The sequence below is a fragment of the Citrus sinensis genome, chromosome 7 (assembly GCF_022201045.2).
Source record: "Citrus sinensis cultivar Valencia sweet orange chromosome 7, DVS_A1.0, whole genome shotgun sequence".
NCBI lineage: Eukaryota > Viridiplantae > Streptophyta > Magnoliopsida > Sapindales > Rutaceae > Citrus > Citrus sinensis.
Window position 1 is genome coordinate 10,614,070 of NC_068562.1, and position 25,563 is coordinate 10,639,632.

Below are 25,563 nucleotides of genomic sequence, written 5' to 3' on the forward strand. Positions count from 1 at the left end.
ACAATCAACCTAGCAATGATAGTTATTTTGAAATTATAGCAGTGATAGTGCTAGAAGTCGAGATGTTTTTGTTGAGATATTTTAGATTATATAATTTTGGTATATTTTGTGATTAAGTATAATCTATTGTATTTTGATATTAGATGTTTGGATGACATTTGGTATTTCAATTAAGGAAATTGGTTGTGAATGTTGATTGAATATTGAATCCTATTGGGAGTGTTCGTTTTATAAATTTGCAGGTTGAGAATATTAGATTGATATGGGAGACTTTGCCCGATTTTCAGTAGAATTCTCATTAATAAGTTTAATATCAATATAGTTAATCGCAACCAGATAGACTCGCCCCAAATGATTCGGGACGAGTCGTGTCAAAGATATTTTACACATTTCAATATTTTAAAAAAATTTCAACTTCTATTCTCAAAAGTCTAAAATTTAAGTTTTGCTAGTAGAAACAAAATAATTTATTTAATCTTCAAAGACTCTACTCCAAATAACAATAAAAGCTTTAAAATGAGCAAATTATATAAACACCTATAACCATTAGATAAGCCTTACCAAAAAAACCAATTAATCGTTACTATTTATTAAATTAGGATCAACATTAAAACAATATTTAACGTCAAATATAAATATTGCAAAACCACTCGTTGGTTGAGCCGGTAAGTAGCGGAAACCTTATTTTTTGTTCTTGATGTCAAGGGTTTGAGTTTTTATGCGTGTATGTAGGAGCACACATTTCTTCTTCTGTTTTCGAGTGGATTTTTGGACCAGACTTTGATACATGTATTGAGGTACATCATGACAAGCATCGAGATGGACTCTAGATTTCAAGGTAAACTTCAACTTTTATAACATTACGATAGGTTCTGGCAGGCACTGGGCTGGAAAAATTTTGCTGGATTTCAAGTCCCAACAAGATTTTTGATCCATTTATCAGTATCTGAAAAAAAAAAAAAATTCTAAACACAAGTACGAGACTAATTATAATTTAAAAGTTCTACATCTGGGTAAAAATGAAGAATTAAGTATGTGTGTTTTGCTATTTATGGAAAGCAATTTGGGTTTACAGGCTCACAGCACATTCGATTCATTCTCTCCGCAGCTATTGCTTCTTAAATCTTGGTTGCTGATCTTATTAATAAAGAAATAGGATATTGGAAAGATCGATTTATTAGACAAAACTTCATGATGGAGGAGGATACAATAATGTCAACTGTGCGGCCTGACTTATTTAATTTTTTTTAACAAAGGAAATCAATAATTTAGATGCAATTGGAAGAGCAAGAATGTGGATTTTCACATGCTAAGTTACAAATTTGTTGATTTGACTTAGTTAAACATGATCCTTTTTAGTCACATTAATTAATCACAGATTTCTTTTATTTATTTTCTGCACACTACTATTTTTATTATGAAGAAAGAAACAACATTTGAATATCGAACAAATAACAACCGCAGGCAAAAAGAGTAAACTTATAAAATGCAGAAAGGCTAGATGTGCTGTCCCCTAATAAAAAGAACTTGATGTTATTGCTATATGAAAACTGGGGGAAAAAGGTACCAACAGGTAAACTCAGGAAACTGAAAGACCGGGATTAGTTAAGGCATCTGCGACACGATTCCTCCGTGTGCCTTAGAATGTTTGATAGCAGTACATGTTCCATTAAGCCAGACTTGATCTTCAAAGCCAAATCAAATTCCTATCGCCTCTGGAAATTAAATTGCTTAATTCCTAGGGGAAAGAGAATTCCAAAGAGCGCTGCAAAGGCAATAAGAACACCTGCGACTGCTCCCAAAAAGCTATGTTTGAAACCATAATAATCTCTAAGAAAATGTTTCACTGTTTCACCAGTTTCTATTTTGTCCTCCACATCCCCATATTGCGAAGCAATCAATCCATACAGGGTCCAAGCTATAGGGTTTGCCCAGTAGTACCATCTCCACCATATTGGAATCCTCTGTTGTTTGACAAGTTGAAAGATGAGAAAAGAATTAGTAGCAAAATATCTGTAAGTTAGAAAAATCTAGCATATAAAATTGAAATGGGAAGACAATTAATACTTACGGGTCTTGGGATAATAAATCCGGAAAAGAGGAGCCACAATCCAAAAAATAAAGTCGAAACAATGGAAGCAATGTGGTGGGTTGGTGTCACAGCCACAGCCGTCATGCCATATAAGGTGAAGAACAATAATGCGAAGTACATGTAGAATATATACCAAAAGAACTTTGCAGCTGTCCAGTCAAATGACATCATAGCATACACTATAGAACTGTAAATTAATGACTGAACAAACACATAAGGAATCTCAATCATAATCTGCAGGAAAGAAAATCAAAAATCAATAATGAAACACATTTCTTTTAACATTTCAAATATACGTTTAATGTGTCAAATGATTACTTGTGCTAAAGCCCATGGAATGCCCGAAAACATGCCGGCGGCTACTTCTCTGTAAAAGACCATCCTTTCAACAAATACTACTGGCTGCACTGATATACAATATTCAAAGCCGAGGAAGATAAGTGCAGTAAACATGGAACCCATTGCATTAGACAGATCTTGCCTCTTTTCCCTATAAATTGAAAAGTGAGAATTAAGAACAAAGGCAGATGAAACAAGAAGAATTATGAATAACATTTAAATATAAGCAGACATCTAGTTGTAACTCACGTTTTACCACCCAAGTCCCAAAAAATTGAACCCAGCAACAATGCTATAAAAGTAGTAAAAAGGAATCTAACAGCAGTGTATGCTGGATTTCGCCAGTATGACCAGTGTTGCTTCCATAAGCAAGCCATAAATTGGGAGAAAGCTGACTGAGAGTACTGGGTAGCAAAATGGAGGTCCTTTGAACCTGGAGCAGGCTTGCTTAAATCTTCAATGAGTAATTTGTTTCTCCTGATACATATCCATACATCAACGTTAATTTTCAGTTAAACAAATGCGTTGGCAGTGTTGAATGGATTTTGTTCTATAGGCTATGTTGCCTAGCAGCAAATCGTAAACATACCTACACAACTCTGAGCGTTTGTAAATATCACAAAAATCAACCCCCAAAGCTACTTCTTGCGATGATGCCGAAACTTCCAGCATCCAAGTTGCTGGATTATAACCATCTTTAATTTTCTCGACTCCAGGAATTGCCTTGAAAATGCAAATACACATGCATTAACTAGTTTCAGAGTGATATTTAAGTAAGAAGAATGATATTCAAGTTAGACTTCCGTTGTAATATGAAAGTGTGCATCGGGACATACTTCAAAATAGCTGATAAGATGGCAAGAATGGTGACCCAGTGGCCCAACATAAACTTCACGTCCCCCGCGCTTCATTAGGAATAGCTGCAATGCATTGTTGAACCACTGTAATCAGGAGACACTGGAGAAAAATAATTTTATGCAATTTTAATCAAGATTTCTTTCTTACCTCATCAAATGCTTCAAATATGTCAATGCTTGGTTGATGAATGGTGCACACTACTGTTCTTCCAGTGTCCACTGTGTTTCTAACAGTTCTCATAACAATTGCAGCAGCCCTCGCATCCAGCCCTGAGGTTGGCTCATCCATAAATATGATGGACGGGTTAGCCACCAGCTCAACCGCGATGGTAAGTCTCTTACGCTGCTCTGTTGACAGACCGTTTACACCAGGCAAACCAACCAGTGACTGTCTCAATGGTTTCAGCTCCACAAGCTCCATGACTTCCTCAATAAACATCTGTAATTGAAGGGTAAAACTAAAAATTGGTATGACCATTACCAAGAATGTATTTTGGGAATCAACACTCCAGCTGATTTCAGTACCAACCTTTCTGGTTTCAGAATTAACTTCAGGTGGTAAACGTAGCCAGGCCGAATAGAACAAGGACTCATATATAGTAACAAAAGGAGAGTGGATGTCATTTTGCTCACAGTATCCTGAAATACGAGCAAACGTTTCTTGCTTCTTTGGGTAACCAGATATTCTTATATCCCCAGTAATATATCCACCCGTTTTCCTGCCAGCCAATACATCCATCAAAGTAGTTTTACCAGCACCACTGACACCCATTAAAGCGGTTAGTACACCAGGCCGAAAAGCACCGCTCACACCATTCAAAAGCACTAATTTATCTTCAGGAACTCCTTGAAGTTTCATTTGCTGCAAAGTAAAATCAAATTAATTGTTGATCATGCCAGGACATACGTTGTAATAAAACAATATATTATCGAACTCTCTAAATATTACCTAATTAACTTTTAAATTAATATTACCTGTGGCATGTCAACGGAGTATACAACCTCATCAAAGGTAAGGGAATAAGGTTCAAATGGAAGAACCATTCCTCTTTTCTTTGGATGACTGGCCTCTGCTTCTGTAAGGGATGAGGAGGAGTTTCTTTCCCTATTGTCATTTCCACTCTCTACGTGTTTAAAATAATTTTTAGCATAAGAAGAAAGTTAAAAGATAACTCGTTCTTTCTCAAATGAAATAGTTTTATAACATAAGCATGTCTTGTAACTAGAACTACCTCCACAGTTTGATAACTGAACAGTTCCTCCAATTCTGTTATCTTGCTCATCACTTTCAAATTCCTCTGTTATTACAGCCCGAGGCTTCTCAAACTCTACAACATATTTTTGCATGAAATTAGGACATAAATTGACTGCTTTAGGAGTAATATAAGTGAACAAGGTAAAGGTACACACGGTTAAGGAAAGTAAGAGCCAAGGCGAAACCAAGGTTCAACAGTAGTATGAAACCAAACAAAGCCCCTAATCCAAGCCAATACCAATATGCATGGGCGAAGAACTCACGAGACTCCAAAACTTGAACTCCAAGCGATTCAGTTGAAGTTGGAGTAAACTATGAGATGGAAAATCACAGACATGAGTATGTCACTAACCAAAAAAAAAAAAACTCAAATCTTTCAAATAATTACCTTTTTCCAACTGTGCCCAAGAAATTCATTTGCCAAAATTGCATTCTGTGCGTACATCACAGGAGAACTCCAGTAAGCCCATTTCCACCATTTTTTAACTTCCTCTGGAGTATGAAACAAAGAAATTGTTAAATTATGATAAAAGAAGCTAATATAGTCTCTTTTACTTGTACACTATTTGTACCTCGTGAAAGGACGAAGCCTCCCAAAGCCAAAAGCACGAGTACTGCAAATGAACCAAAAGTGTAAGCAACAACCAGGTTCCTGCCTATTGCTCCAAGGAATCTAAACAATCCAGAAATCATCTGGTTAAAAGCCAAGAGGAGCAAGTACTGCTTAAAAAACCTGCAACAAGAAAATCATTATATAAACTAGATGGATAAAGATATCGTACAATAAAAACTTCAGTAGTTACTAGAGAATTTTGTTTGTTTTCTTTCTACCTTCCTGCATTGGGATCATACCCAATTACATAATATGACAAGAATACCCAAACAGCAGGCTCCAGAAACGAGATAGGGATCTTGAGGATCCATGAGGGAATAGCATATGCCCATGGAGGAAAGAATTTGAAATCTCTTTGCTTATAGAAGACAGGAAGCTTTACTATGGTCATAGAAATCTCTGCAAATCCACTGAACAAGGCCATCACAATGGCGAAGAACAAGGCACCAGCATAAATTCCACCATCAGTTACTGAATCTTTGTGCATCTTTGTTCTGAAGAAGAGTGTCATATAGACCAATGTGATAGATCCGATCTAATAGCAGGGGAAAAAATTAATCAATAATCCTTATCACATAAAGAAATGACTAAAACAACTAAAAATTTAAGTTGATACTTACTTGAATGAGCTTGAAGATGTAGACAAATGAGTTCCTCTTCATCAGCAAGAGTTCTCTTGAGGTGCAAGCTTTCAACAACTCCCTCTTGCCAACACCATAAACTTCTGTGGTCAAAGCAGCTCGGTGGCTCTTGCTCTTATCAAATGGAGTCTGAAGCTCATCAGAAAGTTTCTGTCCCACATGGAATGATTGGAATGCCGCAACGAATTCCTGGACTTTAACAAACCTGTATGGCCTGTCTTTATGTGCCCAATACTGCTCTTGATCTTTCTTTGATGTTACCTACAACATATTATTTGTAAAGATAAGCCACAGGATGTTTATTAAAAATATTAAGAAAAAGAAATACTATAGTAAGAGCTCTATTAGCGTATACTTCTTGCAAGAAGTCAGCCACGCCTTTCCTCTTGGGGCATTTAAAGCCCATAGATTCAAAAAACTCTAGCACCAGTTCGCGGGGACCCTGGTATACAATCTGCCCATCAGATAGAAGGATAATATCATCAAATAAATTATAAGTTTCTGGTGCTGGCTGTAGGAGAGATATCACAGCAGTTCCACTATTGATGTGAATATTTTGCTTGAAACAATTAACAATCTGGAAAGTCGTTGAGCTGTCCAAACCAGTGGAAATCTCATCCATAAATAGTGCCAACGCTGGACCAACCATCATTTCACCTATAATTTGAAATACAAATTGTAATTTGTTTGAATAAAAAGAGAATTTTTTTTGAAATCATTGTGAACAATATAAATGAATTTATAGAGTTATGTATTTACCAGTTGTGACACGCTTTTTTTGTCCTCCTGATACACCTCTTCTCATTTCATCCCCTACCATGGTATCTGCACAGATATCCAGTCCCAGAACCTATATATTTATGATGAAAACATTCAAACAAGTGACTTTAGTTATTATTCTTGAGAAAAATTCACTATTAGTTTATAGGGTGATTCATAATAATGATACCTTTAGATAATAATCAGTTATCACATTGGCTTCTTCGCCTTCAGTTGATGCTGCCTGAGACATGAGAATTCACAGAAAAATATATGATATTCAATCACCAAGAGTTCAAATCTATCTTATAAGGTTGATTCTGATGCAACTCTATTTTCTAGTGGGGAAAGGTAAAATACCAAGCTTAAAACTGATCTAATTCAAGAAAATGTCATAAAGAGTTGAACATCAATGTTCAAGTACAATGATTTTAAGCCATAGAAACACCTGACTGAAGCCCAGGATTAAAACTGAAAACACATCTTTCTCCAAATTTTATTATTAAATATTTTTTCTTCCCGGAATCAATTTGGTTACAGATCCTTCAAACAGTCTTCAGCTTCTCTTACCTTCATGAAGACATCAATATCAGGATCAGGCTTGATACCTGCTGCCTTCTCTCTTCTGGATAACTCAGTTAACATTTCTGCATTTCCCAAACTCAAAGACATTTAATGCTTACACCATATCAAAAAAATTGCATGCTACCGTCTGAATTCTATAGTTGAACAAAGCTAAAATAAAAGAAGTAAAGAAATAAAAGAAAATATCAGAAACCTACCGTAACGAGTTCCAACCCCCTGGCATCTAGCAGCGAAGGCCAAGGTTTCCCTCACAGTCATTTCGCCTATATGATTATCATGTTGACTGATGTAAGCAGCTGTTCTCTCAGGCACAAACTCATCCATGTTGTGTCCATTATATGTCACCCTACCAGAAACCTATAAAGAGACATTTCGATTCTCCAATCAGAGATAAAACCAAAGTGTGAACTTTACAATGCTAAAAGCCAAACCCCTCTAAAATAATTAGAGCTTTTAACTATATAATCACCTTTAGACTAGGATCAAGTTTCCCGGCCAATGCCAACAACAAAGTGGTCTTTCCAGAACTTGGGGGACCCAAAAGCAACGTCAATCTGCAACAAAAGAAAAAAGCACAATTTGTTATTACTACCAACAGAATATTCAATGACAAACAATAGGAATTCGATTCTCACCTGCCTGGCTTTACGATTCCACTGACGTCCTTGAGGATTGTCAAGTGTTTCTTTGTACTCGGAAGAATGTGGAGATAGTTCAACAAATCCTTCAAGCGCATACAAAATATTAAAATTCGGGCCGAGAAATTAACAAATTACAATTAAATTTTAAACAATTCGTGATATATATTGGAAGAGTAATGCTACCTCAAAGATGGTGGTAAAGAATTTAGTGAATGATGGCAAGGCTTTACTTGCTAAAAATGCTTCTGCTTCAATAGTCAAATGTTCAAATCGAACTTCCACTGTTGGAAGCACTATTCCAACTCTGAGACGAATATAATCAAAGAAAAATGAAAAATCAGAATTTTCTTTTAAACAGAATTTTATTAAAATGACTCCATATCAAGTTTACTAAAAGCATGGTTCAGATTTCTGTTCTTAGTAATTTTGAAGAATATTTAGTTCAGTGAGGGAGATTTTTTTCCCTACCCAAGTTTATAATTGTGAAGGAAATAAAGTCCCAACTTTTGCTGAGAAGAGGGCGCCGAGCGGAAAATCAGAAATGAATTAGGCAGTCAACATACTACTTACTAAACCCAACTGTTGGGAACATTTGATAGAAACATCAGCAGTAGCCGTAAACAAAGTTCATGCATGCACACCCGAGCTCGAGTTTTAACAGAGAGTAAAAATTGATTTTTAGTGGCTGTAAAAGTTGGTAGTGTTTGGTGAAACACTCAAGCTGAAAGATTTTTAGCGGGTACAGGGCAGCGGATGAGAGAGATGGGCTGTGATTTTGTGCAGCCTCGCTCCCTTCTCATTTTTCAAAATTTTAAGTAATATTTGACCACCAGGAATACGACCAACATTACTATTTAATATGTTAAAGTGCCACTGTAACTATCTATTTCTGTCTTGGTAGTGTCTTATGGTGTTCAAATATCAATGCTCTTTAAATAATATTAAAATAAAGCATGTGAATATTAATTTATCCAAAAATGTCCTTTCTCTATATATAGCTTAATTATTGTAATATAAATAATATGACTTGAAAGAAGGGTAAATTAAGGTTTAGTTCTAGTGGTTAGAATAAGTCTTCTTAAGGCTCGAGTCCAGGATTTGAGCTTGATGAATGCTTGAGTTATTAATGTAAAAAAAAAAAAAAATTAGAGAAGAGAACAAAAATAATAGATAAGCTTATTACCTCTCAATACGATTCTTGAGCTTTAACAAGAACTTCTCATTATCAACTTCAGTGACTGTCACCAACTTATTGATCAACCTCTGCCTTTCTTGGAGTCCAAGATTAGAAACATCAACTTCAAAAGCTTCACCTTGTGAAGTAGTTAGTAACCCTTTCTTCAAACGATTGTAAGTAGGCAATTTCTCAATAGCAGCCCATTTTAAAGCCTCCTCGTCATCTTCTTCCCTTGAAGACATCGAAAATGCACCCACTGAACCTGTTCTCCATCTAGAATGACTCCTATGCGAAGTAGTACTGGCCAGGTAAATTTCATGGCTCTCCTCCATTGCAACTCGGAATGATCAGTCAGTGATGAAAACAACGAAAACCAGCAGGTGCTTTTCTCTCTTTTATTGAATTCGACAAAGAGAAATTCAAGCTCAAAAATATTGTGTATCAGCTAATTTGACTGAGCAATGTTATCTCTTACTATAAATGGCATGGCGTATCAAGTCAGCATATGTTTATATATTTCATCCTGTCATCGAGAAGCACAAATGGACCGGCATATGGCAGCGTCGGCTGTAATCATAAAATAATCATGTAGCGCATTTAACATAACTTTTATATTTTTTTGAGAACTACCTTTTGAACATGTTTTTAATATACTTTCTGGAAATTTTAATTTGTAGTGCTGCCTATTTAAATTCTAATCAATTTCATTTAAAATATAATCAAATGATTTAAAAAATGAAAAATAAAATGCAGTTTTGTTGAATAAGAAATAAGTCTTTACAAATTTATATTTCTTTGAGAACTACCTTTTGAACATGTTTTTAATATATTTTCTGGAAATTTTAATTTGTAGTACTGCCTATTTAAATTCTAATCAATTTCATTTAAAATAAAATCAAATGATTTAAAGAATGAAAAATAAAATGCAGTTTTGTTGAATAAGAAATAAGTCTTTACAAATTAAAAAAAAAAGAATTACAGATAAATCACTATAATATAATTAATCCGATAATTATTCGTGTCATAAATGAATTATAAATGGTGTCAGAAACTTTAGACTTGAACCGACTCAATTATTAAACAGGGAACCTTAGCTTAAAATTAATAACCACATCAATTTTGAGCGATTAGAAGTTGAATTGTGCGGTGTTGCATCAACCCCATTGCGTCCTGTGTTAACATTGTTCAAGTTATTGTTAACATCGCCCTTGCATCGCCATCAACAACCGGAGTGAGGATTAAAAGTGATTTTGAATATTAAAAATTAATTTTAATGTTTTGTAATTTTTTTTAAAAGTTATTTTTGTCAAATTAATTCTATTTTAAAGCAAATTTTGTAAAGTAAGAAATGAGTAATTTTTCAAAATCTAATTTTGAGAATTAGTTTTATATTTAATACAATTCCAAATATTTTCACATATTTATTATAGAACCCAGAAATTATTCTTATTCAAATTAGGAAATAAAATCATTAAATTTAAAGAGATTATTATTATTATTACTAATTTATATTTGAGATAACAAAATAAAAGAAATAAAATTAATAACACAAAAAAATTTTAGTTAGCAATTATTATATATACAAAATAAAAAAATTTCTTTCTCTCTCTCTCTCTCTCTCTCTCTCTATATATATATATAGAAAATATTACATTGTTACAGTAACTTAACACTAAGATTTATCAAACACATACAATTGATTTTAAAACTTACAGTATTTTTAAAAATAAATTATAGTAAACATTTAATTGATTCTGTTTATAATCGATTATTTTTACAATACATCAATTATTTTAAAAGGCATAGCATTACTAAATTATTACTTATTCAAAATGTGTGGGCTTTGTCTTGGTTTAACAAAGTTTGGTAACGAGAGAGGGATTTGGTTACTCATCTTAACCTTACACCATCTTTATGCATATCTACTAAGGTTTCCATCTTAGGTTCCATTTAGTGTTGACCTATTTGATATTGTTGTGTAGTGGTTTAGAAGGCACAATTGTTGTGGAAATGTCGTAGTTGTGAAATAAAGATTGATTGTGTGCTTAAACAAGATTTGGTTACTCATTGTAATCTTACACTGTCTTTATGCATAACTACTAAGGTTTCCATCTTAGGTTCTGATTGGTATTGGCCTATTTGATATTGTTGTGTAGTGGCTTACAAGCCACAATTGCTATGGAAATGTTATAGTTGTGAAATAAAGATTGATTATGTGCTTGAATAATATTTTTTAAAAAAATGGTTAAAATATTATAGGTTTTTCATCATATAAACATAAAATAAAAATTAACTTATCTTCTGAAGCACATCATCAACCTATCAAGTGCTAGAACTGTAACTTTTAAATTACAACAGCCCATTCTTATTACTAAACTAGCTATTTACATCTCTATAGTTTGGTGTAATAAATCATTATATTGTTATAGTTTATAAAATCCCTCAAACATCCCTCTTTCTCAAATCTTTTATTATTTTTCAATTTTACCGTTAATGAATACAGAAAAGTCTAATAAATGAAAAAAAATGTATAAAAAATAATAATAATTTTTAAATTTTCAATGTTAATTTGTAAGGGAATTAAAAATTTTATCAATTATTTTAACTTATTATTGTATATAATAGTTGTGAACTTGTTATTTCTTTTCAAATTAATTTTTTTGTATGTTCATATATTAATCAATACAAAATTCTATTAGAAGAAACATTTAAATTATTTTTTATTTTCATTTGAAAATTTAAATAAATAAAAGTAGTATTCCTAATCAGATATTTATTTCCATTTGTATTCAATGTTTTTCCGTAGTAGGAAATATGTTTTACATGAATAATAATTATAATGTTAAATTGAATAAAAGAGAAAATCTTTTTTGATTATTAATCATTCTTAGTTTACTTTGGGGAATAAACTTTATTATATCTCCTCTAACAAGATGTCATAATTATTTTTTATTACATTAAATTTTCCATTGTTCCGCCAAATTTTATTTAAAAGTCTTTATTTTACATTTAATCATACGTGAAAGATGAATTGCACTTGCAAATTTTGCGCATTTAAAGCGAAGAGGATATTTACACCCCCAAGATTTAAAAAAAATAATTATCAATTCCCCCAAGTTTTTAAAAAGAAACACAAAGACTCCCTTTTTACTATAATCTATTATCCTAAAAAAATTGACTTTAAAATTTTTTAACGAATACAAATATTATATAAATAATGTAATCTATACAATAGACTAACAATATTAAAATTTTTAATTTTTTAATAAATTTAAATATGTAAATTATTATATTTATTTTAATATTATTTTATTTACTGTAGAGATTTTAAATAAATATTTGTATTAAATACATTTTACAGTTTAAAAAAATCTCAAATAATAATAATGTTGAAATTATTATTTTACATAATATTCAAAATAATTTAAATCTAATACATTCATTTTAATATTGTGTTTCTATTTATTATAAAATTTACTTTAATATAACAAACTATATCTAATCGGTTTTGTAAAATATTAAAATATCTTTTATATATTGAAATTATTTTAAAATGTATATATTATTACATTTATTTTAATTTTATATTTCTATTTATTATAAAATATTAAAGTTAATTTTTTTAGGATACTAAAAGTAAAAGATATTATGGTCAAAAGGGAGTCTTAGTATCTATTTTTTAAAATGGGATGATGGCGACTATATCTCCAATTTTAGAGTGTTGATATGCTTTTCTCATGTTTAAATGCATACAAAATCTTTATCTTATATTTTTGTCATTAAAACGTCCAAAACTCATTGACATCTCTAGATTCGTTTTCATCAATGTCAAGTGTGAAAAAGCGGAGCACGGGAGAAGCGTTACTAGTCGCAAAAAAGTCAATCGTGCAATTTTGACAAAAATTTCGTTAACTTTCGAGAGAGCTTAACACGTTTTAAAATAAAAGGGTGTTAAAGGTGAAATCGGGGGAAAAGAAAAATGAGTTTAGTGTTCCTCTTGTTAGACCAAAAAACGGAACGGATCAACTAAAGTGTAAATAAATATGGCCCAACAACGTCTAAGAATAAATTAATAAAAAATCTTAGAATAAATATCTTATGTTCTTAAGATTTTGGATCCTAGAACAAAAGTGTAACGTGTCAAATCTAACATGTGTTGAGTACATGGTGTTAAGTAAATAAAAGCACCAGGTCGGCCATGTTGCTATTTCCGCCCCGGCATGGATCACCTCAGCCAAATTGTATGAGCAGAACACGAGGATAAACATGAGCTAACCAGAGGTGAGGACCGGCCAGGGTAATATACCGACCAGAGTTATATACCGAGCCGATACCAATCCCCCAAAAAGCGGGAACACGATCCCACAGAATCACGGTAGTTACGCTTTTCTCAGAACCGTTGCGGGAGACGCAAGATCCCACGTTTGCCCACAATGTAGCAGTTAAAGTCCCATGAGGGGCTGCCACTACCCGGAGAAGGGGGGATGAAGGGTAAAGGAAAACGTGGGACAGCGGCTATAAAGGAAGAAGAAATCGATGAAGAAAGGGGACAGAAAAATTGAGAGAGGGAAAACGCTGCCAAATTGCAATCAGACCTTTTTTCTTACAAAATTCGAATAAATTAGAAACCATTCTTGAATCCAAATTGCGCTGTTTTTTCGTAAACACCTTGTGCTAACTTAGGCATCGGAGGGTTTACGCTGGCAAAACCACCGGCGTCTCTAATCCGTTTTTGGTGAACGCAGGTCTAGTAAGAGAAAGGAGGGCGATTCCAACCCCAGTGGTTCGAGCAACAACTGATAACACAAACGTTGGTGAAAGAATCCGGTCGGTCCAAGGGCGAGCAGATTTAAGCATCAACATTTTGGCGCCGTCTGTGGGGAGCTGGATAAAAAGCTACCACCGAATTAGTAGTTACCGAAGAAACAGCGAACGATTAGATATGGATGTGCCAAGGAATGACGCTTTGAGGGAGGATAACGAAGCTGGGGAGACAATCACTCTTCGGGAAATTACAAATGAAGCCCGGGAGAGGATGATGCAAGATCGATTAGAGCGGATGGAGAAACAAATGGAGACTCTCGCGACCATATTGCACGAGCTGAGGGATGAGCGGAGAAGGGATTGTGAAACCCCCGTGGGAAGAGATGATGTTGGAGCAGAACTAAGCCTCCGGAGGCGTAGAGTCGAGGAAATCCCTCTGCCGGCAGACCAAACTAACGGGGTGCATCCCCACAGAAGCACTGGTCGGGTTTCAGGAGAACGAATAGATGAAGGGAGGGACCAACCTCTCCCCGGACGGGTACTGGAAGTCAATGGCCGAGGGGGCAGTGTTGATGAAGGAGAGCTCAGACAGCGGTTGCACAATGTCGAGCTAGAACGAGACCAGATAGCTACACGTGATCCTGACCGTGCAGTAGAATTGGAGGGGGAGGTACGCAGACTGGCGGAGGTGATGGAGGAGATACAGGGCAAGAGAAAGCCCTCGAGCTGGAGGATAATGCTGGATAAAGAATCCCCGTTATCAATGGAGATCATGGGTACAGTAATCCCAAGAGATTTTTGCCTCCCCGACCTCAAATACTCCGGTCGAAATAACCCGCTGGTGCATATTGAGCGTTTAAACGACATGACGGGGGTGCAGGGGTTGACACCAGCTCAGAGGTGCAGGGTGTTCCCATTGACACTCGAGGGACGAGCCCGAGAATGGTACCGCAAGCTGCCCCCAGGAGGTATAAAATGTTACAAGCACATGTGCCAAGAGTTGGCCAAACAGTTCCGATGAGCAGTAGCCCCAGAGGACGACATGATGGAACTGATGGGGATGAAACAGGAGGAGCATGAGTCCCTCCGGGATTTTGTAAAGCGATATCACCAGGCCGTGCTAGATTTGGGAGCTTTTAATCACCCACAGGCGTTGAGGGGATTAAAAGAAGGTGTAAAAATCGGTCGATTGTGGTATAACTTAAGAAGCCCCCTAGTGCAGAATTATTCGGCGGGGCACGAACAGGTGAGGCGAGATATAGAAATCGAAGAGGAGAAATCGGCAATGATAAAGAGTGAATAGCTGGAAGAGCTGAGGCGAAAAGAACAGAGAGCCCCAAACGGGAGCGGATCGGGAAAGCGAGCTGAGGAATCCTCCGTTATGGGCGGAATATCAACTCGATCCCGCCCTTACCCCGTAGCTCAGAGATCCCAACAGTTCCAACCTCCGCGCACCTCGTTCCCGGAGCGGCAACGAGAATTCAGGCGGATGGCTGCCCACCCTTATCACAACACTCCCAGAGCGTTACATGCAAATGGTTCCAGGGCTGGACAACCAGATCAGCTAGTGACTATACCAGCCCGAGATGGCATTCAGGATAGCCGAGCAGTTCAGCTGATAGACCAGAGCTTGGCATATAGACAGTACACTCCATTGAAGATCTCCATGGAGGAATTGTATGAGAGGATCGAAGGACGAGGCCAGCCCCTATAACAAAATCGGCTCACCGACGGGATAAGAGTAGATTCTGCAAATTCCACGACACTCATGGTCACACTATCAGCCAATGTCGTGACCTGAAGATTCAGGTGGAGGATTTAGTGAGGAACCGATACTTGGATAAGTATGTAGATGGAGTGTCCCCTGTTATTGAATCACAATACACGCAGGATGAAGGAGTTGAAAGGGGTCTGGAACGTGAACAGCCGACCATCCGTGTGATAGCAGGAGGGCCAACATTGGCCGGGGATTCGAACAGAGCACGGAAGAACTACGAGAGATACGCCATGACTAGCAAAGAAGTGCTTTTCAATTTGCAAGCAGCCAAGAAGACAAAATTACTGTAAGTTCCCATTATATGGACAGATGACGATGAAGAGGGTATCTTATATCCTCATGAGGATGCACTGGTGATCAAGGCAATGGTGGCTGGTACAGAATTGCGACGAATACTAGTGGTAGACACGGGCAGCTCGGTTGACATCTTGTTTAAGTCGGCCCTATATGATATGGGAATTGCAGACTTAAAATTAGAACGGACAAATACATCCTTAAAGGGATTTGGAGGGGGACGGCTAACTCCCATGGGGATCATCGAACTCCCAATTACTGTGGGGACAAAGCCGTTTGAAAGAACGATGATGCTGAATTTTATCGTGGTAGAGGAAAGAAGCTCTTATCAGATGATACTGGGGAGACCCTTCATGAGGATAAGCCAATGCGTTGTATCTACGCATTATCTGGTACTAAAATACAGAGTAAACAGAGTGGTTGGCGTTGTAAAAGGCGACCAGAGGATGGCAAGGAGTTGTTATGCTACAGTGGCCAAGGAGACACTACAGGTTACTTCTCTAGATAATCGAGGAGAGTCTAAAAAGGGCCGCCAAGAGCCTGTTGAGAAACTGGAAGAAGTTGCGGTAAGCAAAAATAACCCGAGCAGAGTGGTGAATATCGGATCAGGATTGGTTGGGGCAGTAAAAGGCGAGCTGGTAAATTGCTTACAGTCTCATGCAGATATATTCGCCTGGTTTCACGAGGATATGCCAGGAATTGATCGCGGGGTAGCCTGCCACAAGTTGGCAATCAAGGAGGGGGCGAGACCGGTGAGACAGAAGATGAGATGCTTTAACCAGGAAAGGTACGAGGCCATAAACGCCGAGGTGGAGAAACTGTTGAAAGCAGGGTTTATAAGGGAGGCTAGGTACCCAGAGTGGATTTCCAATGTAGTATTGGTAAAGAAGGCCAACGGGAAATGGAGAATGTGTGTGGATTTCACAGATCTTAATAAGGCATGCCCGAAGGACAGTTTTCCCCTACCAAAGATAGATCAATTGGTGGACTCAACAGCGGGTCACAGTCTGCTCAGCTTCATGGATGCGTTTTCAGGATACAACCAGATACCCATGGACGAGCCGGATGAGGAAAACACCACTTTTATAACTAACATGGGTTTGTTTTGCTACAGGGTGATGCCTTTTGGCCTGAAAAATGCATGAGCTACTTATCAAAGGTTAATGAACAAGATCTTCAAGCCCTTGATCGGTCATACTATGGAGGTATATGTGGACGATATGATAACAAAGTCCAGAGAACCGAGGGATCACGTGAAACACTTGGAAGAAACCTTTGAATTACTGAGGAAGTATGAAATGAAGCTAAACCCGGAGAAATGTGCTTTTGGGGTCAACTCGGGCAAATTTTTGGGATTCCTAGTGAGCCACCGAGGGATCGAGGCCAACCCGAAGAAAATACGGGCAGTAACAGAAATGAGATCCCCCCGAACAGTTAAGGAGGTGCAGAGCCTTACAGGGAAAGTGGCAGTATTGAACCGATTCATCTCGCGGGCCACGGATAAATGCCACCATTTCTTCCAAACCATAAAGAAATGGAGGAAGATGGAGTGGACATCAGAATGTGATGAGGCGTTTGGGCAGCTGAAGGAGTATCTAGCCCATGCCCCGTTACTATCAACTCCGAGTGAGAGTGAAGGTGACCGGCTGTTTTTGTACTTGGCTATCTCAAAATGGGCTACCAGCTCAGTGTTAGTCCGAGAAGAAGAAGGGAAGCAACACCCCGTGTATTACACTAGTAAAGCCCTGGTAGACGCAGAAATTAGGTACCCATTGATGGAGAAATGGGCATTGGCGTTAATAACAGCAGCACGAAAACTGCGACCATATTTTCAGGCCCACCAGATAATTGTGATGACTGACCAGCCTCTTCGGCAAATGCTCCAAAAACCAGATGCATCAGGGCGGTTAGTGAAGTGATCCGTGGAACTGAGCGAATTCGACCTATCCTACAGGCCCCGAGGAGCAATCAAGGCCCAAGCCCTGGCTGATTTTATAGTTGACTGTGTTGAACCAGGGGAAGAGGTTCAAAAGGGACAACCAGCAGAGCAGGAGGATAAAAAAGGGGTATGGCTGGTAATGGTTGATGGATCACGTGGTGAACATGGATCCGAGGCAGGAGTTATAATACGAAGTCCAGAAGGTGTCGAGGTATCATATGCTGTAAAGTTCGAGTTCCAGCTTACGAACAACCAAGCTGAATATGAGGCCTTCATTATTGGGCTCGGTCTTGCACATGCACTACGGGCAGAAAGAGTAGAAATCCGAGCAGATTCCCAGCTAGTATGTAACCAGCTCAGCAATCAATTCCAAGTAAGGGAAGAGAAATTGGGGCTTTATTTGAAGAAGGCGAAGCAAAGGGTTGAACTCTTCAATAAGGTAGAGGTGAAGCAGATATCCCGAAATGAAAATTACCGAGCTGATATGTTGGCTAGAATGGCTGCAACTGGAGATCTGAAATTACCTAAGTTAGTCCCACTGGAGGTAAGAACCTTGCCAAGTATAGGGGAGGAAGTAGAAGTGATGAGAGTAAGCACTGGAGAATCCTGGATAGACCCGATTCGCGCATATGTCCGCGATGGAGTTTTACCAGGGGACAAAAGGCAAGCAAGAAAATTAAAATGCCGAGCAGCGAGGTACACGCTACTAGATGAGGTGCTGTACTGCCGAGGGTTCACCTTGCCCCTTTTGAGATGTTTAGATGAGGAGGAGGCAGATTATGTACTAAGGGAGATTCATGAAGGAATATGCGACAATCACTCGGGAGCAAGAACTTTAGCCTTCAAGGCACTCCGCCAAGGATACTTCTGGCCGACCATGCATCAGGATGCGAAAAGGATGGCAAATAACTGTAAAACCTGCCAAAGCTTCTCTGAAATTCCTGCACAACCCCCAGAAAAGCTGACCACTATGGCATCCCCGTGGCCTTTCGCTCAATGGGGAATCGACTTGATTGATCCGTTACCTAAGGGCCGAGGAGCGGCGACACATGCAATTGTGGCAATAGATTACTTCACCAAATGGGTAGAAGTGGGAGTTCTCAGCCAAATCACGGAGAGAAAGACAACGGTTTTTATTTGGAAGAATATCATCTGCAGATACGGGATCCCCTATGCCATCATTACAGACAATGGGAGGCAGTTTGACAACAGCAACTTCAGGGAATTTTGCTGAAATTTGGGGGTTGACCTGAAGTTCTGCACCCCCGCACATCCCCAGGCAAACAGACAAGTGGAAGCAGCCAACAAAGTGATAAAGAAGCTCTTGAAAACTAGATTGGGAGAGAAGAAGGGAGCTTGGGTTGACGAACTACCAGGAGTATTATGGGCCTACCGGACAACTTACAAAACCGCCACAGGGGAAACCCCGTTCGCTTTAGCTTTTGGTCATGAGGCGGTAGTCCCAGCAGAAATTGGAGTGGGGGCACATCGAACGGAATATTTCACTAAGGAGCAAAACGACGAGCAGATATGCTTAAGCCTGGACCTGCTTGAGGAGAAAAGGGAAGGGGCCTCGCAGAAAGTGGCCCAGTGTCAGCAAAGGGTCATGTGTTATTATAACAAGAATGTACGCGTGAGGCAGTTTCGAGCAGGAGATTGGGTACTTAGAAAGGTGAACCAAAACACCAGGGATCCCAACCATGGCGTTCTTGGTCCGAAATGGGAAGGCCCGTACAGGGTGATACGGGCCACTGGACCAGGAGCTTATAAGTTAGCGTACCAAGATGGACGAGACGTGAAGAGGTCGTGGAACGCCGAGCACTTGAAGAAGTATTTCCAGTAAGCAAAGTGCTATATTAAATCCTCATTTTGATAAGTTATTTCTGTTAACTACATGATGGCTTGTTGCGCATGTATATATCATGTATTTTTGTAATACATTCAAAGTTCAAATAAAGATGAATTCAGCATGAAATCCCCCTGCTAGCGAGCCCAATAACAATTTCCCTTAGGCAAGTAAGTGCCTACTTCTGCTCGGTCAACGAAAGACCAACAGTTAATTTTATGAGAATTTTACTAAGGCAAGTAAGCGCCTGCTTCTGTTCGGTCAACGAAAGACCAGCAGTTAATTTTACGAAAATTTTGCTAAGGCAAGTAAGTGACTGCTTCTGCTCGGTCAACGAAAGACCAGGAGCTAATTTTATGAGAATTTTACTAAGGCAAGTAAGTGCCTGCTTCTGTTCGGTTAACAAAAAACCAGCAGTGAATTTTACGAGAATTTTACTAAGGCAAGTAAGTGCATGCTTCTGCTTGGTCAACAAAAGACCAGCAGCTAATTTTACGAGAATTTTACTAAGGCAAGTAAGTGTTTGTTTTTACTCGATCAACGAAAGGCCAGCAGCTAATTTTATGAAAATTTTACTAAGGCAAGTAAGTACTTGCTTCTGCTCGGTTAACGAAAGACCAGCAACTAATTTGACGAAAAGTTTACTAAGGCAAGTAAATGCCTACTCCTGCTCGGTCCACTAAGGAACCAGCAGGCAAAACTAGATAAGTTGTCCAATTATTTTTCAGAAACAATCTATGAGCAAAAACCAGACAAGAAAGCCAATAGAGAGCATCTAAAAATTTATAAATGTTCAATTATTTACAAAACAAATGCGAGTTTATACAAAAAATGAACTTAAAGATTAGGAGAGTCAACGGCTCCAGCAGCTGAAGGATCAGCAGTCTCAGGAGGTGGGAGATCAGCAATACCGGGAGGAAGAGGCACGGACCCTTGACCCACTTCGAAAGCACGTCCCCCAGCTTCCCCCTCCTGCACCCCATCCAAAGGAGCCTCCACCTACTCCTGCTCACCCTGCTCCTTATCTCCCTGGCCGGCCCCAGCCATATATCTCTCCACCCCAACCTCCAGCTTGCTCATGTCGAGCTCAGGGTATTCTTCCTTAAGCATAGACATGATGCATTTATAGCTGAAAGCAACCCCGGAGTTATACTCGGCATCCAGCCGATCATCCACATCAGCGGATTTGCCTTTCTCCTCAGCCAGCTGTTCATTCAGGGATTTGATCTCTCCCTCAAGGGCGGTCCTCAGAGTATCTCTTTCACTTTGAGTAGCCTGAAGATCGGACTTCAGATCACCCAACTCACCCTCAAGGTTGGAGGAAGTGGACTCAGCAACCGCAACTTTCTCCTCCAGCTCCGTAAGCTACTTGTTCAGCTCGGCCAGCTTCTCCTTGGAGCGATCAGCATATTCAACTTTCTTCCTCAACTCCTGATTGTCAGCTTGAAGCTTCCTCTCATGGCGGGCGGACCCGGTCTTGTAACATGAAACCATGGTGGCCAGCCTGAAGGAGACCCTTTGAACAGAAGCAGCTAACTCGGAGAGGTTCATACTCTCGATGTCCTTCACCATCTTGGGCCCCACCGATTTTTTGTAATCCTTCTGATACGGGCTCAGGTAGTCACCTTGATCCCGAGATGGTAGAGGAGAAGATCGGTCCCCAGACTGGAAGCTGACCTCAGGACTCTTGTCGGAAGTTTTCTCCCCACCACTCTTACGGGGTGGGGGAGGGGGTAGAGCAGCAACAGGAGCCTTGGAAGGACCGACGCTGGTTTTCTTCGGAGGAGGAGGAGGGTTGCTGGAGTTGCTTGGAGCCCAACCACGTGTTCTGCTCATCGCGCTGAGGATCTTGTTATCCATTCCAGCAGCAATATCTACCAAGCCCGAACCGACCAAGTTTGTTAGCGATAGGAGGTCTTGGCAAGTAGACGCGTTCACCAGAGCAGTTTCCACCTGAACCAAAGGTTGGTCTTCAAGATCCTTAATAAAACCCCACGATTCTGAAAAACAAACAAGGTTAAAGAACCCAATAAGTGGCAATTGGAAAAAAACATAGGCAAAAAATAAACGACCTTGGGTGACAAAATGCGTTGGAAGGTAAATATCACCACCCAACGAGTGGGCCGCTGGACACCAATTTCCTCCAGCAAAGAAGAATTTGTTCTTTTGATTTTTGCACGAGGAGGGGAAGTCGGTGATTGGCTTCCTCTTCGCAGAGCTCGACACTGATCCACACCTCTCCCATAATACAAACATAGCTGAGAGAACCCTCCACCCATTCGGATGTAACTGACCTGGGGCCAAGTGCATACCCCCCAGTATCTTGGCAAAATAACGCTGAAAGGGCAGCCGAGCTCCTAGTCTGAAACTCTCCAGGTGCATTGTCACATACCCCCGCGGAGGCCGACTAGGAACATCACCCTTCCCAGGGACTACAAGGAGAACCTCCTCAGGAATGTCATAGAGATTCCTAAGCTTGAACAGATCAGTTTGGGTGGTGGCACAGGCTATGTAATCGATTGGATAAGAATCCGTCTCCACCCTATGGCCAAGGTTTCTTTTCTGAGGAGGTCGGGTCGGCTTGGAACTGCTTCCCTCACCATCACCCACTTCTTCAGGGACCTCTACCCCACCAGAATTGTGGTTCTCACCAGAGCTCAACGCAGGTCCACCTCTATTCCCTACAAGCTCTAGTTCGGGGGAGGGAGAAACAGCCAAAGGGCGTGGGTACTCAAGAGTATCCCTGCCATGGGAGGGGCCTACACTACCCAAGGGACGTAAGAAATCGGTGGGTATTGACAAGTTAAGGTCTGAATCCCCTGCTTCTTCGTCACTCTCATCGACAATTAACCTCCTTTTCCGATTTGACATATCGAAATCCCAAGAGAATACAAAGAAAACTCGAGTATATGGACACAAAAAGGGCAACACAGAACCCAATCAACAACAACCAGAGGAGAAGTTAAAAGCAATACCTAGATTGAATTGGCACTGATAGCGCGGCCGTGATAGAGAAAAAACCCAGCAAGTGGATACTCCAGACACGAGGAGTGTAAGCAAAGTTCTGAGAGGGGGTTAGTTAACAACGGAAAGATGAATAACAAAACGATGAAGATGTAAGTCTAGGGATTTGAAACGAAAAGGGGAAAATGAAAGCATTTAAGTGATGAGGATGCCAGCTCACTCACCGGATATCGAGGACAGATAGCCCGTCGTTTCAAATTTCAAATACGAAGAGTCTGGAGAGGCCACGTCATTAACCGTTACAAAAGGCCAGGATAGATGTAAGCCCAGATATGCAATGGACATGCTCATTTAGGCCCATGCTCAGGTCGGAATCTCCCCAGAGGAAAAATGGTACCTCAGGTCCGTCCCGGTAAACAGAAAACCGGGTGAGAAACTCCCCGGATTGGTGAGATTTGACTATCAGTTTCTACTCTTAACTTATTTCACTCGCAAGACCAGAAACTGGGGGACTGGTGTTAAGTAAATAAAAGCACCAGGTCGGCCATGTTGCTATTTCCGCCCCGGCATGGATCACTTCAGCCAAATTGTATGAGCAGAACACGGGGATAAACATGAGCCAGTCAGAGGCGAGGACCGGCCAGGGTAATATACCGACCAGAGTCATATACCGAGCCGATACCAATCCCCCAAAAAGCGGGAACACAATCCCACAGAATCATGGTAGTTACGCTTTTCTCAAAACCGTTGCGGGAGACGCGAGATCCCACGTTTGCCCACAATGTAGCAGTTAAAGTCCCATAAGGGGCTGCCACTACCCGAAGAAGGGGGGATGAAGGGTAAAGGGAAACGTGGGACAGCGGCTATAAAGGAAGAAGAAATCGATGAAAAAAGGGGACAGAAAAATTGAGAGAGAGAAAACGCTGTCAAATTGCAATCAGGCATTTTTTCTTACAAACTTCGAATAAATTAGAAACCATTCTTGAATCCAAATTGCACTGTTTTCCCGTAAACACCTTGTGCTAACTTAGGCATCAGAGCGTTTACGCCGGCAAAACCACCGGCGTCTCTGATCCGTTTTTGGTGAACCCAGGTCTAGTAAGAGAAATGAGGGCGATTCCAACCCTAGTGGTTCGAGCAACAGCTGATAACACAAACATTGGTGAAAGAATCTGATCGGTCCAAGGGCGAGCAGATTTAAGCATCAACACATGGTAAATGAGATTACTTATAAATCGTGATTTTTACAAAAGACCTTAAATTGAAATACTTCCAATTTTTTAAAATAAATCCTTGATCTTTTTTTTTTTAATTACATGAGACTATTACTCAAGAGTACAACTCATATTACATGAGATTACCACTGATATTTACAAATCAGATTATTACTGGGACTAGTTCACTTCAATTCTTATGATGCATCGCCTAGATTTTTACCCTCTCTAATATCCGAAGGACTTTACTCCACTTATATTTCGAAAAAATAGAGAAAATTATCTTCACTCAAATTGAGAAAGAAAATAAAACCCCTACAATACATTATGGAGGCTCGAATCTATGACCTCACAATTGTGAGGTTTAGGTTCTAACTACTAGTCTTTAGCCTAGTGGCTAATAAATCTCTGATTCTATTACTAAACATTTTCTCCCAAAGCCATAAATATAATAAAAGTCTTAAAACTCTCAAATTACAAGTTTTAGAAGATAAACAAACTTAAATGAAATAGAAGGTCATCATTCTCTTGTTCAACTAGCAAAAGTAAATGAATTTCTAACTCTAAAGATAAACATACCTGTCAACAAGATTCTTAATTTGTAAAAAGTAATGATGAGAAGTGAGCCGTCAACTCGGTAAGTAAAATCATTCCTAACACACTAGGATTATCAAGTGCCAAAAGATTTGCAAGCCTTATTTCTTTATCAAAACACATACTAAAAACATAAGTTTTACAAAAGTACATATAATAATAGGACACAAATTCATAAGTGATTCAGGACATCAAAAATATAATTAGCCATAAAAAGAAATCATATTAAATATATACACAAAAAACAAGAGGTTAGTGTCACCTATACTCCCGGTGATCTGGCCAAAAATAGAAACAAAATTAAAACCAGAATATCATGTGAACACTCATAACATAAACCCAATAGTGGACCAGAACATACATATATCATATAATACTATCAAAATCAGAATCAGAATTACGATGGACAATGAGCCAAAACATTTAAGTTCATTTTTCATATGTAATGACTTGCACAAGGTACTTTATATTGTATATAGCACTTCATGGCACTCTGACCCTTGAGAGGTGGCCCCATACAGCTTCAAGAGTGACCGCAGCACAAATTCTATAAATAATCTTAATTGTATGCGGAAACAAAACATTCATATAAGATTCATAAGTTAAAAGATCATAACAATGATTTAAGCTTGTAAAAATAATTCTAGTCTAACATTTTATAGACAATGTCATAAAAGATAATCATTTAGCAGAATAAATTACACATTTAAAGGCATTTAGAATATTTTGTTAAAACCATGAAAAATGACATAATTTTCATATTTGAAAACACTTATATAAACTAATTTTATTATGAAAATCAATTAATTTTTGAAGAATTACAAAAACACATGCACTAATATATATATGAATGAAGTTACTTACTTCAGTAAAAGTAATGATGAAAACACACCTCTAAACCTCCAAATGCCTCAAACATGTTAAACAAATGCAAGATATAACTACTAACAACTTATTCCAACATCTTGATTTTCTAACTCTTACTCGTACAACTCTGATTATGTGAATTATTACTCTTAACTTAGTTATACTATGAACTATTAATCTTAACCTGGTAATAAGAATGACATAATATTATAATGAACCATTTTGGACATCCATGGGTATTTCCCATAAAAGTTTTAGGACTATACAATGCCAAATACATTTTCAAAACTATTTGTTTCCTAACAAGTTCAAAACTGCCTCTCAGTGCCTTAACTAAAGAATAAA

The 25,563-nt window shown here is 38.6% G+C and overlaps 2 protein-coding genes across 2 annotated transcripts; both read right to left on the reverse strand.

Moving 5' to 3' along the window:
• Window positions 1-1,423: 1,423 nt before the first annotated feature.
• Window positions 1,424-9,448, reverse strand: LOC102626827 (pleiotropic drug resistance protein 1-like). Its single transcript, XM_006465356.4, has 24 exons — window positions 8,966-9,448; window positions 7,966-8,086; window positions 7,777-7,865; window positions 7,611-7,695; window positions 7,339-7,498; window positions 7,127-7,203; window positions 6,747-6,800; window positions 6,557-6,647; window positions 6,153-6,454; window positions 5,777-6,058; window positions 5,375-5,691; window positions 5,116-5,276; window positions 4,932-5,035; window positions 4,699-4,855; window positions 4,521-4,616; window positions 4,264-4,412; window positions 3,818-4,150; window positions 3,437-3,727; window positions 3,268-3,351; window positions 3,021-3,154; window positions 2,681-2,908; window positions 2,411-2,582; window positions 2,072-2,326; window positions 1,424-1,964 (listed from the first exon to the last, which is right to left on the reverse strand). Exons 1-24 carry the CDS (start codon window positions 9,289-9,291, stop codon window positions 1,707-1,709), a joined length of 4,326 nt encoding a protein of 1,441 aa, XP_006465419.2. The 5' UTR covers window positions 9,292-9,448; the 3' UTR covers window positions 1,424-1,706.
• A 10,968-nt stretch (window positions 9,449-20,416) lies between these two features.
• Window positions 20,417-22,450, reverse strand: LOC107178109 (uncharacterized). Its single transcript, XM_052431265.1, has 3 exons — window positions 20,949-22,450; window positions 20,645-20,843; window positions 20,417-20,551 (listed from the first exon to the last, which is right to left on the reverse strand). The coding sequence occupies exons 1-3, from the start codon at window positions 22,448-22,450 to the stop codon at window positions 20,417-20,419; spliced, it is 1,836 nt and encodes a 611-aa protein (XP_052287225.1).
• Between the last annotated feature and the right edge of the window lie 3,113 nt (window positions 22,451-25,563).